We start from the raw sequence: 12643 nt of genomic DNA, 5'->3' as shown, positions 1-12643 counted from the left end.
ACAATTGGTTGTCCTTCTTGAGGTCTATCCATTCAGGTGTACCTCTCCAGGTATATCCTGGCTTTGCCAAGTGGCAAGAGTTCCACTCTTCCACAAGTGCAACAGCAGTTCTTCCAGGTCACTTAGGGGTGGAGTATGATCATCCAGTCTCTGTTTCAGCTGGTCCTGGACGTGCTTTTTAGGGTTCAGGTCAGAGGTCATGGCTGGCAATACCATATGAGGATCTCCGACTTCCTGACATCCAGCTGTGCAGTTCTAGCACGATGTGGTGGGACGATGTCACCCGTGAACAGAAAGTTGGGGTTGTGCTGGTGAAATTGGGGGATGGTGATGGTTCTATGCTGTCTCTGAGGAAATAACGTGCAATGACTGGGTCATCTGTTTTAACCAAATTGGTTAGCTCTGACTAGTGATGCCTGTTGCTTCTCCTCCGCCAAAGAAAACCCCGGGAACCATGTTGACCTCTGTGTATCGCTCACTTCGGCATCCACAGCAACACTGACGACCATTATTTCTTTACAAGGTGACCCAACACTTATCAGTGAACAGGACAGTAGACCATTGCTGCATTGTCCACTGCACATTGTCTTTTGCCCACTGCAAATGTTCATGGTGGGGTTTTGGTGTTGATGGATTCACCTGCAACGGTCGTTTGTCATTCAAGTCAAAGCAGTTATTGGTTGTGAATGGTTTGTCTGGAAACCCTAGTACCAGATCATCGGGTAAACAGGCCTGCAGCAGTGTGACATTTGCAAAACCATGTCTGAAGAGTTAGGTCCTTAGGTACAGGTCATGGTTGTGGACTGCTACTCGTGGAACTCCACTGGTGGTTCTGTCACAAACTCTGGTAGTATTTCTGTGTCTTGATGCAAGTCTACTGATGACATGTTGAGATTCAACAAGTTTACCTGTAACACCTGACTACCTACTGCCAACACGAAGGTGCGCAATAGCCAAGAGTTGCTGCTCGTCCACTAGGTGACATTGTGTGTTCATGTCTTCTTTTTGTATATTTACCTTTATTTAACCAGGGAAGTCCTGTTGAGATAAAAAAAATCTCTTTTTCAAAGGAGCCCTGGGGGGGGTCACATACACATATACACCAAAGTACAATCAGCAATAAAATTATTGGAAACATTCACAAACCGTTTTTCTCACTTCCAACTTCTTGAGTAGTTTTAAACTGGCCTGTACGAACCAGTTGCTTCAAGTCATTGCCAAGTCTTTTTGAATGAAGTACTTGGAAAGACTAACTGGCAAAATCAGATTTTTACATCCACAGAATGTTGACATTGATGCCACATTGAAAAAGTTTTTCTTTTAGAATTTATGGTTTTAGCCTCAATAAATAAGACACACTGTACACATTGATACCCTTATGTGGAAAACACATTGAGATGTGTCAATGACCTCAACACAACAACCTCTGTCTCCTGAAAATATATGAAGTAAAACAAACATTGTGTATAAAACATCCATGGAGTTTTTCACAAAATCCCTATCTTATTGTAAGTGGTGTATTTCTAACTACTCTAAATAATTTTTGTAAACTCTTGAGTACACAGAATCGTAAAATGATACTTTCAGTTTTAAAATGAAGCAGGTTTGAAACATAACGTTTAGTTTCATCTTCTTCAGGTAAAACCAGGACGCCCTTGTTTTTCACAGATTTCAGTCTTAGTGTTTGATTTCAGGAAGTCCTTTACTGGTTTATTGCGAGTGTTCTGGTCATTTTCTAGTCATTGGGTTTTTATTTGTTCCTTGAACCGAAGCCCTGATTGGTGTTTATTTTCATTTTAATGCGACTTACTGCAGCTTCTTTTATTGACTGTTTTTATGAACCACTAAAGTAATTCTTCTTTTTGTTTATTCTGGAATCAACCAACCTGGAGGGATTTGTGACCTACAATAAATACAAATTGAAGTAGAACTCCTGTTTTTTTCTGTTAAATGCTGATTTCTTTTCTCCCTTAGTTTCCTGACTCTTTTGCACAAGGAAACTTTACTAAGACATTTGTTTTTTGTTGACTTTGCTATTTGGGGGGTTTTAATTTAGCTTTTGGAGCAGCTGCTTTAATTACCCTTGTGCTATCCTCGGTATGTTGACGTTGGGAGTGGGGTCACCTGGACCCCACAAGACTGTGCTTTGAACTTTATTTTTCCAATGATTTTTGATTTTCACTGGTGTCCGTTGCAGACATAAAATCCTGTCCACCTTCATCCACTTCTGTCATGGGATGGAAAACACATCAATGTAAGGCTTGGGTCATCTGGACCCCATGAGATAGCACAAGGGTTAAGAAGGTAGGCGTTGAGGGTCAGAGGAGAACCAAGGAGAATGTTCAAAAGATACTCGGGGACAGATATTAATGGAGACGATCTGGTAGTTTTACACAGTAAAACTTTCTTCAGAATCAGATAATAAAACTAAAATAATGTAAATTATCCACTTTGGCAGTTGTGGTGTGGAGGTAGAGCGCTTGACCACTGATTGGAAGATTGTATATTCGGTTTCCACCTTGTTTGACAAAGTGTTTTTGGGTAAGACAATGAATCTGACATTGCTCTTTGTGGTTCAGCGCCTTGCAGCAGTCAAACCAAAAGCACTTTGGGCCTTTATCAAAGTAGCAAAACGCCATATAAGTATAATCTATGTATCATTTATCTTTTTCTCTGTGATCCGGCACCAAGTGGGACTGGTGACCACTGTGTTAGTGTTTGTGGCAGTGAAGCAGCTGTTGTTGCTAAAAACAGACAAGTCTCCACATTTGCTCTTCTTCAGAGCTTAATTCTGTGACTTTTTCCATCTTGAAACCGTCCTTCTCCTTATCCACTTGCAGTGAGAGAGTGGTTGCGCTTTAGGGTGTTTTCGGACTGGAAAAGTGATCTGTTTCACTTAAATTGTTCTGGATCGAGTCCTGAACCTGGTGTTTGGTCTGTATTCAGGCTACCCTTTAACCAGAGATTTCTGTTTCAAAACAAAGCTTGTTAACAAAATCACACGACTTAAGATCTTTTAAGTCATTGGCCAGGAATTACAAGGGCAGGGCAAAGCAAAGAGAGAAGGAACAATGGAAGTCCTGCGCTTTGCAATCCTTGTCAGGACAGTTCATATATTCAACGTCCTGCAGGTACAACACTTTTTACTGCTTCTTTAGGATGGTGAAGGCATGCTGCAAGATGGTTACTGAGAATCTGACGGCTAAGAATGTATGCTGATAGGTGTCTATGACATAAAGATTGTCGGGAAAATAGTATGAGTGGGAATGTGTACCCCGTTTAAAGTTGTTTTATTGAGTTTGTTCCACTCCAAGCATGGAGGCTATTTAGACTGAGGAAACTCTGAGTGAACTGGAGCTCAGTCTGATTGGAAACAAACCAAGACCACCTCAAATGATGGGACCAAGAGCGGTTCCTGGTTCCGGACCAGAATTCACTTGGGTGTATTCAGACTGAAAATTTGTTATCGGGGGAAACTCTGGTTTACTTTAAGCCATGGGTGCCCAAAGTGGGTCGCTTTAAGCAAACCAAACATGTTCTGCCACACACCCTTAAATAGATATTACACTGCAGCAAAGTCCTCAGAAATGTGGTAGATTTGGATTTTGACATTGAAGCCATGTTTAATGTCCATGTTAGACACTATAGCAGGATATAACTCAGAAAACCTAAAAGTCCTCATTTCAAAGTCTGAGTCATGACTCCTGGCTGTCTGTAAATCAGTGATCTGCAGTGCAGGAAGACAGGCTCCACCACAGAGACGCGTTTGAATATTTTGTTTGGGAAATCTTTGTGGGTTTGCAGCTCTGCAAAGGAGGAGGATGAGGGGAGTGGAGCCGCAGGCTTCAGCCCATTGTGTCCTTAGTGTGCACTGTGATAAAGCGGCACGCCTTCTTTTCTGGACGCCCCTCCTCCCGCTCGGGCAGTCCCACCTCCACCCTGCCTCACTGTGGCTTCGCCTCTTCCCGGCAGGACAGGAACCGGCCGGTAAAACAACCTGGCTTTGGATTCGAGCAGTCGCCTGCTGCACCTGACTGGGTTTGGATGTGTGCTGCTGGAGTTCAGAATCTTCTGTTCCTCCTCCAAACAGACCCTTCAAAGATGCTGCGCACTTCTGCTTCACCAAACTCTGTCTGAGGAGAGCCAGACGCCGCTTTGGTGAGGATCTGTCCCGACCGAGTGGTTCTGAACTGCATCTTCATGGTCTCAGAGAGTGTCTTTTCTCCTTTCGTTGATGTCACACTCACTTGTGCAGAAGCTTTTGGACTTTATGTGTTTAAAGGCGAACATGCAGGTACAACAACAACAGCTTCCCTTCTGCTGACACCTTCAGATGTTTTTCATCCGCGTTTGGCTCGTTCAGTCGTGTTACTGTGTGAAAAATTAATCAGAACAGATCAAGAGAACCTGAAACTTTACATTTTACTTTGACATGCTTCTTAATCATTGTGTTTGTGAGGTTCTGCTGGAGTTCTGTGTGGCTTCTGTCCCACTCCTCTCACTCAGAGGATTTTGCTCATCTGATTGTCGTCCTGCTCTCCGCTTGTTTCAAACGCAGATGTTTAGCCTCAGCTGGGTGGTGGGGGGTTATTTTACAGTAGTAACCTCCGTTGTTTGGATTGAAACTTGAACCTGATGAAACCTGCCTCGTGTGACCCCCCGCAGGTTAAAAACAGCCTTCTTTTATGACTGATATCAGTGAGCTGACTAATACTCGTGTCCTGCTGGGAAAGTGAGCGTGCAGATGAATGTTTAACCCGACGAGCCGCGCTGGAGATGTGCTGTGAGGGCGTGATGTCATTTCCTGAGTGACACCTGACCGTCCCAGGAGGTTGCTTTCGCTTTGGAGGGTTTTTGTGTCAGCATTTCTCAATGGGGGGGCTGACGATAAAACCTGAGACTCTGACTCACAAAGTTTAAAACCGTTTAAAAGTTTGCATAATTTCTGCTGCTTTTGTCCAGACGGAATCGGAGTGAAATCTGTGAGATGAGAAGATCTCTACTAAAACGTCATCCTGCATCTTGGGTCATAAATGTCTTGTGATGGACTTGATGAGTGTATCCAGGCCAGTCTGTCTGTGTGTGCACAGTAGTCGTGAGCTGGTGCACGTCCGCCCACCCCTGCACTACAACGTGCGAGATAAACTGTTGGGTCATTTTGTTCTGATAGCTGATAAAGTTCAAATATTTACTTCAGCCTGATGTTTGGATCTTGGATCATTGTGACGGAGATGTGAAGCTCTGCAGCATTGTCGCTTTTATTTATATTTACTGAAAATAAATGGTAAAACACGAGGAGAATGAGTGAAAAAGAAAATCCCTTATTTTCTTTTTTGCAATACGACTTTTTTTTAAAAGTTCTAAAAACGATAAACTGAGCATCTTAGGTTTACTTAAGGTAAACATCAGTCTCATTAAAAATGTTCACTTTTGATCGATTGATTTGGTTTATTTCAAGCATAAATGGTGGACGATGCAAGAAAAAAAACAGATTTAGCAAACTCATTACAGAAATAATGAAATGCATACAAAGACACACTTAAGTCCCAGTTAATTAATTAAATATAGGGGTGTAACAGATCACAAAACTCACATTTTGGATCATTTTTTAAATCAATACAAAGTAGAAAAAAACAGGAAAAAACAATAAGTTAAAAGCCTAAAATTACTTTTGTAAGAAGCTTTAAAACATACATTTGAGAAAACATATATAAAGTACTTTAAAGCATAAATATACACCCGAACATCCCTGAAATTTGAACATAAACAAAAATGTAAAAACATGTAGTTTCTGATTACATTTACATGTCTGGAGACCAAATCTACCAAAACTAAGAGAAACGAATGCTAAATTTGCAGTTTTCCCCTTGCCCCCCCCATGTCCAAATCAAATATTAAATGGAAAAGATAAAATAAATGTTCATTATTTTTTGGTATTCATTGTAGTATTGAAACTAATTGTGGGAACATTTAAATATTTCAAATGATTACTATTATCTGAAGTACATGTGCAGGTGAGACACTGCCATGTCCGCTTTTCCTGGTGATTTTTGATCCTTTTGGCTTGCCGTACTGCCTTCTCTTGACGGCATGCCCCTGTTTCTTCTCACTGGGAGATCTGAACCTGGACAAGGAGACGTGTACCGATGCTTTTATTCAGCTCTTCAAAATAAATAAACCGGCATCTTAGTTTCCACGTCCTCCATGACGAGTTCGAGAAAAGTTTTTGACAGAAGCTCCTCCCACACGTGAGCGTGAGCTTCAGGTTAACAGACTTTTTGAAAAACTGTTGAAACAAAGACGGTGCACAGTACACGAATTTGATGCCAGTTGCATTTGGTGTGGACGGACAATTGATTTTAATAATGCACATGCGGCGCGAGGTACGCAGCGGGGGGGGTTGATCACGGATTATCCGTGATCAGTTACACCCCTAATTAAATATAGTGATTATTAACCAAAGTCAAGTAGAGCTTGATTGATTGCTTGAAAAGGAGTGAGAGCAGTCTTCAGACATCTCTTGCCATGCTGACTCTATCTCCTGTCTCTGTGACCTTCCGTCGACCTTGCAGACGTTATGTCGTCTCCCTCAAAACTGTTCCGGAGTTGTTTACCTCATGAACAGCTGCGGGGGCAGCCCTCGTGCTCTTCATGGAACCTGGCATTTAGCAGGTTTTAATGGCTGTGGCTTGATGAACGCTGGTGTGCAAAGTGCTGCTTGCTGCACCGTTAAAGATTAAACCAGTGAAGATCAACTTGTTTGGCCCCTGGCCTCTGCAAACATATTAAGTGTGTAGCCACTGTCAATGACTCCATCTGTGACCTTCAAGGGCCTCGTTGGTTTTAATGGCTAAATGTTTTTAGGTCAGACACGCAAGCATTTTGAGAAGCTGTAAAAGGCAGGAGAGTGCAGCGGAGCAGAGATTTCAGTTTCATCTGTTCACCTGCAGTTTCTCTTTTGATTTTTATCACATTTTTTTTTACCTTATGGTTAAAGTCCCACTCCAACTGTATTTGTATCTATTGTAAAATCATTCTCAGTGGTTTTTCAATTGTGATTAGGCAGTTTTTAGCTAAAATCCAATAGCTTGTGTCGTTTTTATTTAAACAGTTACTGTATTTTATGCAGTTGTTTATTCGAAATTCACCTCTGAGTTCAAGCGGAAGTTAACCTCCGCTAATTTCTCTCTTCTGCTAGCTTATACACCTTACAACCCTTAAGCTAACATTAGCGTAGCAAAGAAAGGGCGAGCAACATTGAAGCTATTAAGCCGTAAAGCTTTGAGCCAGATGACAGCTCAGATGAAGACGCTAATGGGTCTATTTGTCTGCAAGTGGATGCATCAGAACTGTAGCAAAGGAAGACTTTTTATTTGCTGCATCACAAACCTGAGCTTTATTCAAACTGTGAGTTTTTATCTGCTCCTGATCCATCATGATTTAAATAAAGAAATGCTCATAAATCCAGTTTTAATCCTATTTTTTTTACATATCCTCCAGTATGAGAGAAATGCTACAAGAACATGTTGAAAACACAAAAAATACATTTTTTATTAGAGAAGGTTTTTAGTAGGGCTGGGTTAATAAAATTAATTTAATATATCTGATCATAATGGATCAATAACCGATCCATGAAAGTAGAGATTGATCTAACACATTTTGCTTAAGTCCGCTAGCTTGATGCTAATGTATAATGGGATTTACCATAGGATGGCTAATGCTAACGCTTGATCGACCTAAACATACATTGCTGACTAAATGAACGTCTTTATAAACTCACAGGCATGAATTTACAAACTCTTTTAAGGAAACATTTTTTAAAGTAACTTAAAGCACGTTTTTTTTGCAATGATCAATGTCATTGATGATGGATCCATCAGTTACCAGCTGATCACAGGATGTAGCAACTTTTTTATTTATCATATGTAATAAAAATATTATATTATAAAAATGAATTAAAAATAAATGATTTTGTGTGTGAAGATTACAGAAAGGGATTGTTAAAATATGCTTGTGTGGGTTTCTAGAAAAACATAAATGTTTATGCTTAGACACATGCTATGACTATTACACTTTTTCTGTTAGCCAACAAACCGACCTCGGCCCCCCACCAGAGAAGAAAACTGTTAGAAAAAGTTTTGGGATCCTTAGTCTAAAACCAAAAAAAGTTAAGACTTTGGAGGATAACCCTGGACAATTGCCCGAATTGCCTCCCTGGGAAAGTCTATGCCGGGGTATTTGAGAGGAGAATTCATCCGACAGTCAAACCTCAGATCCAAGAAAAACAGTGCGATGTTTGTCCTGGTCGCTGAACAGTGGACCAGCTCTACACCCTCTCTAAGGTGCTGGAGGGTCCATAGGTGTTTGCTCATCCAGTCCATATGTGTTTTGTGGATTTGGAGAAGGTTTTCGACCGCGTTCCCTGTGGTGTCCTGTGGACTCCGCAAGGCTCCTCTTTATCACTGGTTCTGGTAATAGTCTTTATGGATAGAATTTCTAGGTGCAGCCAGGGCCCGGAGTTGATCTGGTTTGGGGACCACAGGATTTCATCTCTTCTCGTTGCAGATGATGTTGTCCTGTTGGCGCCATTGAGCCAAGACCTCCAGCATGTATTGGAGCGGTTTGCAGCCGAGTGTGAAGTGGCTAGGATGACGGTCAGCACCGCTAAGTCTGAGGCTGGAGAAAAGTAGTTTGCCTCTTTTGGTGGGTGGAGTGCTCCTGCCTCAGGTGGAGGAGTTTAAATATCTTGGGGTCTTGTTCACGAGTGAGGGAAGATCGAAGTGTGAAATCGACAGATGGATTGGAGCGGCGTCCTCCTTTTTGTGGTCGCTGCACCGGTCAGTTGTGGTGAAAAGAGAGCTGAGCCAGAAAGCAAAGCTCTGAATTTACCGGTCGATCTTCCTTCCAGTACTCACCTATGGTCATGAGCTCTGGGTCGTGACCGAAAAAACGAGATCCCGACTACAAGCGGCTGAAATGAGTTTTCTTGGTAAGGTGGCTGGGCGCTCCCTCAGAGATAGAGTGAGGTCTGTCAGAGAGAGCTCGGAGTAGAGCTGCTTCTCCTTCGCATCGAGAGGAGCCAGTTGAGATGGCTTGGGCATCTGGTCCGGATGCCTCCTAGACGCCTCCCTGGAGAGGTGTTCCGGTTATGTCCCACTGGGCGGAGTCTCAGGGGAAGACCCAGGACACGCCGGAGAGACTATGTTTCTCGGCTGACCTGAGAACACCACGGGGTCCCCATTAGAGGAGCTGGAGGAAGTGGCCGGGGAGAGGGAAGTCTGGGCATCTTTACTTAGACTGTTCCCCTCACGACCCGGTCTCGGATGAGCAGAAGAAGATGGATGGCGTTTATGTTGAGTATAGCCTAAATGTTCCTCTAAAAGAATAAAACTTAAAAAAACATGTAGTTACCAGTATAGATTATGCCCAGAACAAACAAAAACCTAATTTCCTGATAACCTTACACCTATCTTCTGAAACCAAGATTCCTTTTCTTCCTTATCTTCTGAAAAAACAGGTTTTTTAGTGCTGGGCTGGTCACAGGAATGATGGGAGTCTGCTGCTGATGTGTCCCTGGCTCTGGAGCAGGGTTCTGGGGTTCTTCTTTTGTGCTGCTGCAGTGAACTGAAGTGTTCTTGGGAATAGCAGACTGCACTCTGAAGCACCTTCAACACATTCATTTGGGTGATTTTTGTCAAATCATTTTAAACTTTCTTTCAACATTGTTTTCCAGTCGAAGGAATATTTCTTTACCCCCATTTTGAAAACGTTTCTAACCATTTTTAGCCAACTTTAGTGAATTCAGTGTTCCCAGAAAGTCATTTATTAGATTTTTCTTAAAGACAGTTGAGGAGTGTTTTTTTTTTAGTTTGTTAAAGGAAATCTCTAACTGACCTACTTTTTCAAGTCCACCTGCCAACTCCACCTGACAGCAGAGACCAGACTCTTTTCTGGCCTTCAAGAGTCTTGAGTTTGCCCCAAAAAAAACCCTTTTATTTTCCAGATTACTGATCATTTTCAGAAAACAAAGAAGGTAGAGAAAGTTGTCTGCCTGTTCCCCGGCTCATGCTAACACCTGAAAGAGCTTGGTTTAAATGTTCAGTCCAGGCTTCAAGGTCAAGATCAGGTGATGCAACCAAAGCCTGGAAGGCTGGCAGCCTTTGCTCCGCCTCAATTTTTCCTCTGCTTCTTGAGTTACTGTGTTGTGTTAGCCAGAAGTGTGACCCCCGCTCGTCTGCTGCTCCACCACAATCTCCTCAGATGAAAAGTGAATCTGCCTGAAGCAGAATAGAGTCTTGGATTGTTGTGAAGTAATGCTCGGTTCGGTCAATGCTGGCGAGGAGGAGCTCCCCTCCTGATGGGGGTGCAAAGGTCTGTGAGTGCAGAGAGCTGTAAATCAGTGGAGGGGGTGGGGGGTGTTCCTGGCAGGAAACCAAAACACTCAGCTGATTGGATGGACTGCAGGCAGGACAAGGAGGAGGAGGAGGAGACGCTTGTGATGATGGTTAGTTCCAGCTCCGTCAGGACTGCAGACATACAGGTGTGATTGTGCTCCTCCTCATCACCACCATGAGAGCTTCGCTCTGCTGCTTTATTAGGCCTCAGCCCTCCCAGCAGGCTTTATTCACTGCAATAACTGGAGCTTGGTATCAAGTATCCTTTGTCAGGAGGGCAGGTGGAGTTCTGGTTGACTCTTCAACCGTAACGCAGAGATGCAGATGCCGATCAGGCCTCCGTCAGCGGGAGTCACAGCATCGTCTATCCTCACTTTTCCTCAGATCATTCCAGCTCTTTTATACGTGGCTTAAACCACATGAAAACTTCTAGTCGACTGAAGAACCTCAACTATTTGTATCTCTGATAAACGAGGCTCCAATCAGAAACATCATCTAAAAATATAAAAATGATTCTTTCATTTTTTCATTATTTTTAGACACGTTTTCAGTGAGAGAAACTGCAGTCCAAACATGTCTGGCTAAAACACAAAAATCTGTCTCAAATAAGAGCTCATATACTAAACTTCCGATGAAAGATTTTTCTAGACACAAAAAGGATTCATGAAACATTTGAAGCACTTCAGCCGTTTTTTAGCAGGAGGACTGACTGCAGGTTGGACATCTGAGCCCGACTCAGGGTGTGTGGGCCAATCCTCAGGCCGGCTTCCTCTGAAGCATCTCCTTTCAGATGTTATTGGACCTCCTGATGAAAGAGCCCGATGAAGTCTCAGGTGCTGAGATGTTTTCCTCCTTGGTGAGGTTCGCTGTCACGTTTACTCTCCTAAGGGTCAGAAGTAGAGCTGGGCGATACTGAGCATTTGGGTATCAACCCGATGCTGGTCAATATCGCCAATATCGATACCAATATCAATATTTTTGTAAATGTTGTGGAAGTGACACGAACCTGAAAATCTCAATTGTTTTTTATTGCTGCAAATGTTTGTTGTAAGTTTCCCTTTTTTAATTACTTGATAAGCATAAAAACAGAATTAGGACAAGATTTTCAATTAAATGGAAAAAAGTTCATTAAAAGCTGGGTTCTTTTCGCAGATAAAGAAAAGTTTTAAAAATAGAGTGGAAATATCGATACCTGCTGGCTGGTATCAATCTGATACTGATACCAATTTGAGATTGATGGTATTGGAATTTTGGATCGATCCGCCCTGCTCTAGTCTGAAGCTTTTTTAAATGAACTGGATTTAATTTATAGGTGTTTATTATTGAATTGATTAAACTCTAGTATTATTGTTCTTGCTATATTTCACTGCTTGCACTTGTATTTTTTATGACTAATTTAATATAACTTTACTTTATTTGTATTCTGTTATAAACTGCAGTAATTCAAAGCGTTTTTATTTGGAATTTGTTTTTGCTTTTTGATCCACTTCAGTGTTTCTGCAGCCTTTTAGATTCATGACGTATTTCGTGGTCTCTGGTTCATCTTTTCATTATGTTCTTGTTTCCATGTATTTGTCTTATTTTTACATATTCCTTTAAACTATTTTGTTCTTGCATTGAAACGAATTTTGAAATAAACTTGATGGATTTTTAGTTCCTGGATGCTCAGCAGCTGTCACAGGTGTTAAACATACGGCCCGCGGGCCAAATCCGGCCTGCCCGATGCTTTAATCCGGCCCAGTTGTGAAGAAAAAAAGAGAAAAGGGAAAAAAGAAAAGTATTTCTCTAGTCGATTCCAAGTTAGAGCTCTTTAAAAAATATGACCGATATGCGCAACTCCGCCCCTAGGAGAGGCAGAGGAAAGCAAAACAAGTAGACTGCAATATTTGTTTTTCACTACTGCAAATTGAGAGGTACAAACTCTCATTTTCTTGTTTTCTAATCGCATTTATATTATATTATAAGTCTCTTAGTTGTATGAAAGACTAGAAAATGACAAATGTGATCTCTAAACAAATCTCTTTGTTTGTTATTGTAATTTATTTTGAGATTTTTTTTAGCTCCCTTTTATTTATTTACAAATATTATTTTAATACACGCCTGGAAAATGTATTTTTTGTATTTGCCCCTTGCGAAAAGATTATGTTACTTGTGTTTATATGTTGTAAATTGTGAAGTGTTCAATAAAAAAAATGTTAAAAGAAAGGTAAATGGGAATAAACAAAAAAACAAACATTTTTTTTCAAGTG

At 41.5% G+C, this 12643-nt stretch overlaps 1 protein-coding gene across 1 annotated transcript in view; it reads left to right on the top strand.

Annotated features, from left to right (window-relative positions):
• Positions 1 to 263: 263 nt before the first annotated feature.
• Positions 264 to 12643, top strand: part of si:dkey-28e7.3 (trafficking kinesin-binding protein 1) — a gene marked incomplete at its 3' end in the record, with an annotated part of 29044 nt that continues 16664 nt past the window's right edge. Inside the window, 1 exon segment of the mRNA XM_024260078.1 lies at positions 264 to 327. Within this exon segment, the coding sequence (XP_024115846.1) occupies positions 264 to 327 (64 nt within the window).

Source organism: Oryzias melastigma, linkage group LG1 (genome assembly GCF_002922805.2).
Source record: "Oryzias melastigma strain HK-1 linkage group LG1, ASM292280v2, whole genome shotgun sequence".
NCBI lineage: Eukaryota > Metazoa > Chordata > Actinopteri > Beloniformes > Adrianichthyidae > Oryzias > Oryzias melastigma.
This window is presented reverse-complemented; position numbering and strand designations above follow the sequence as displayed.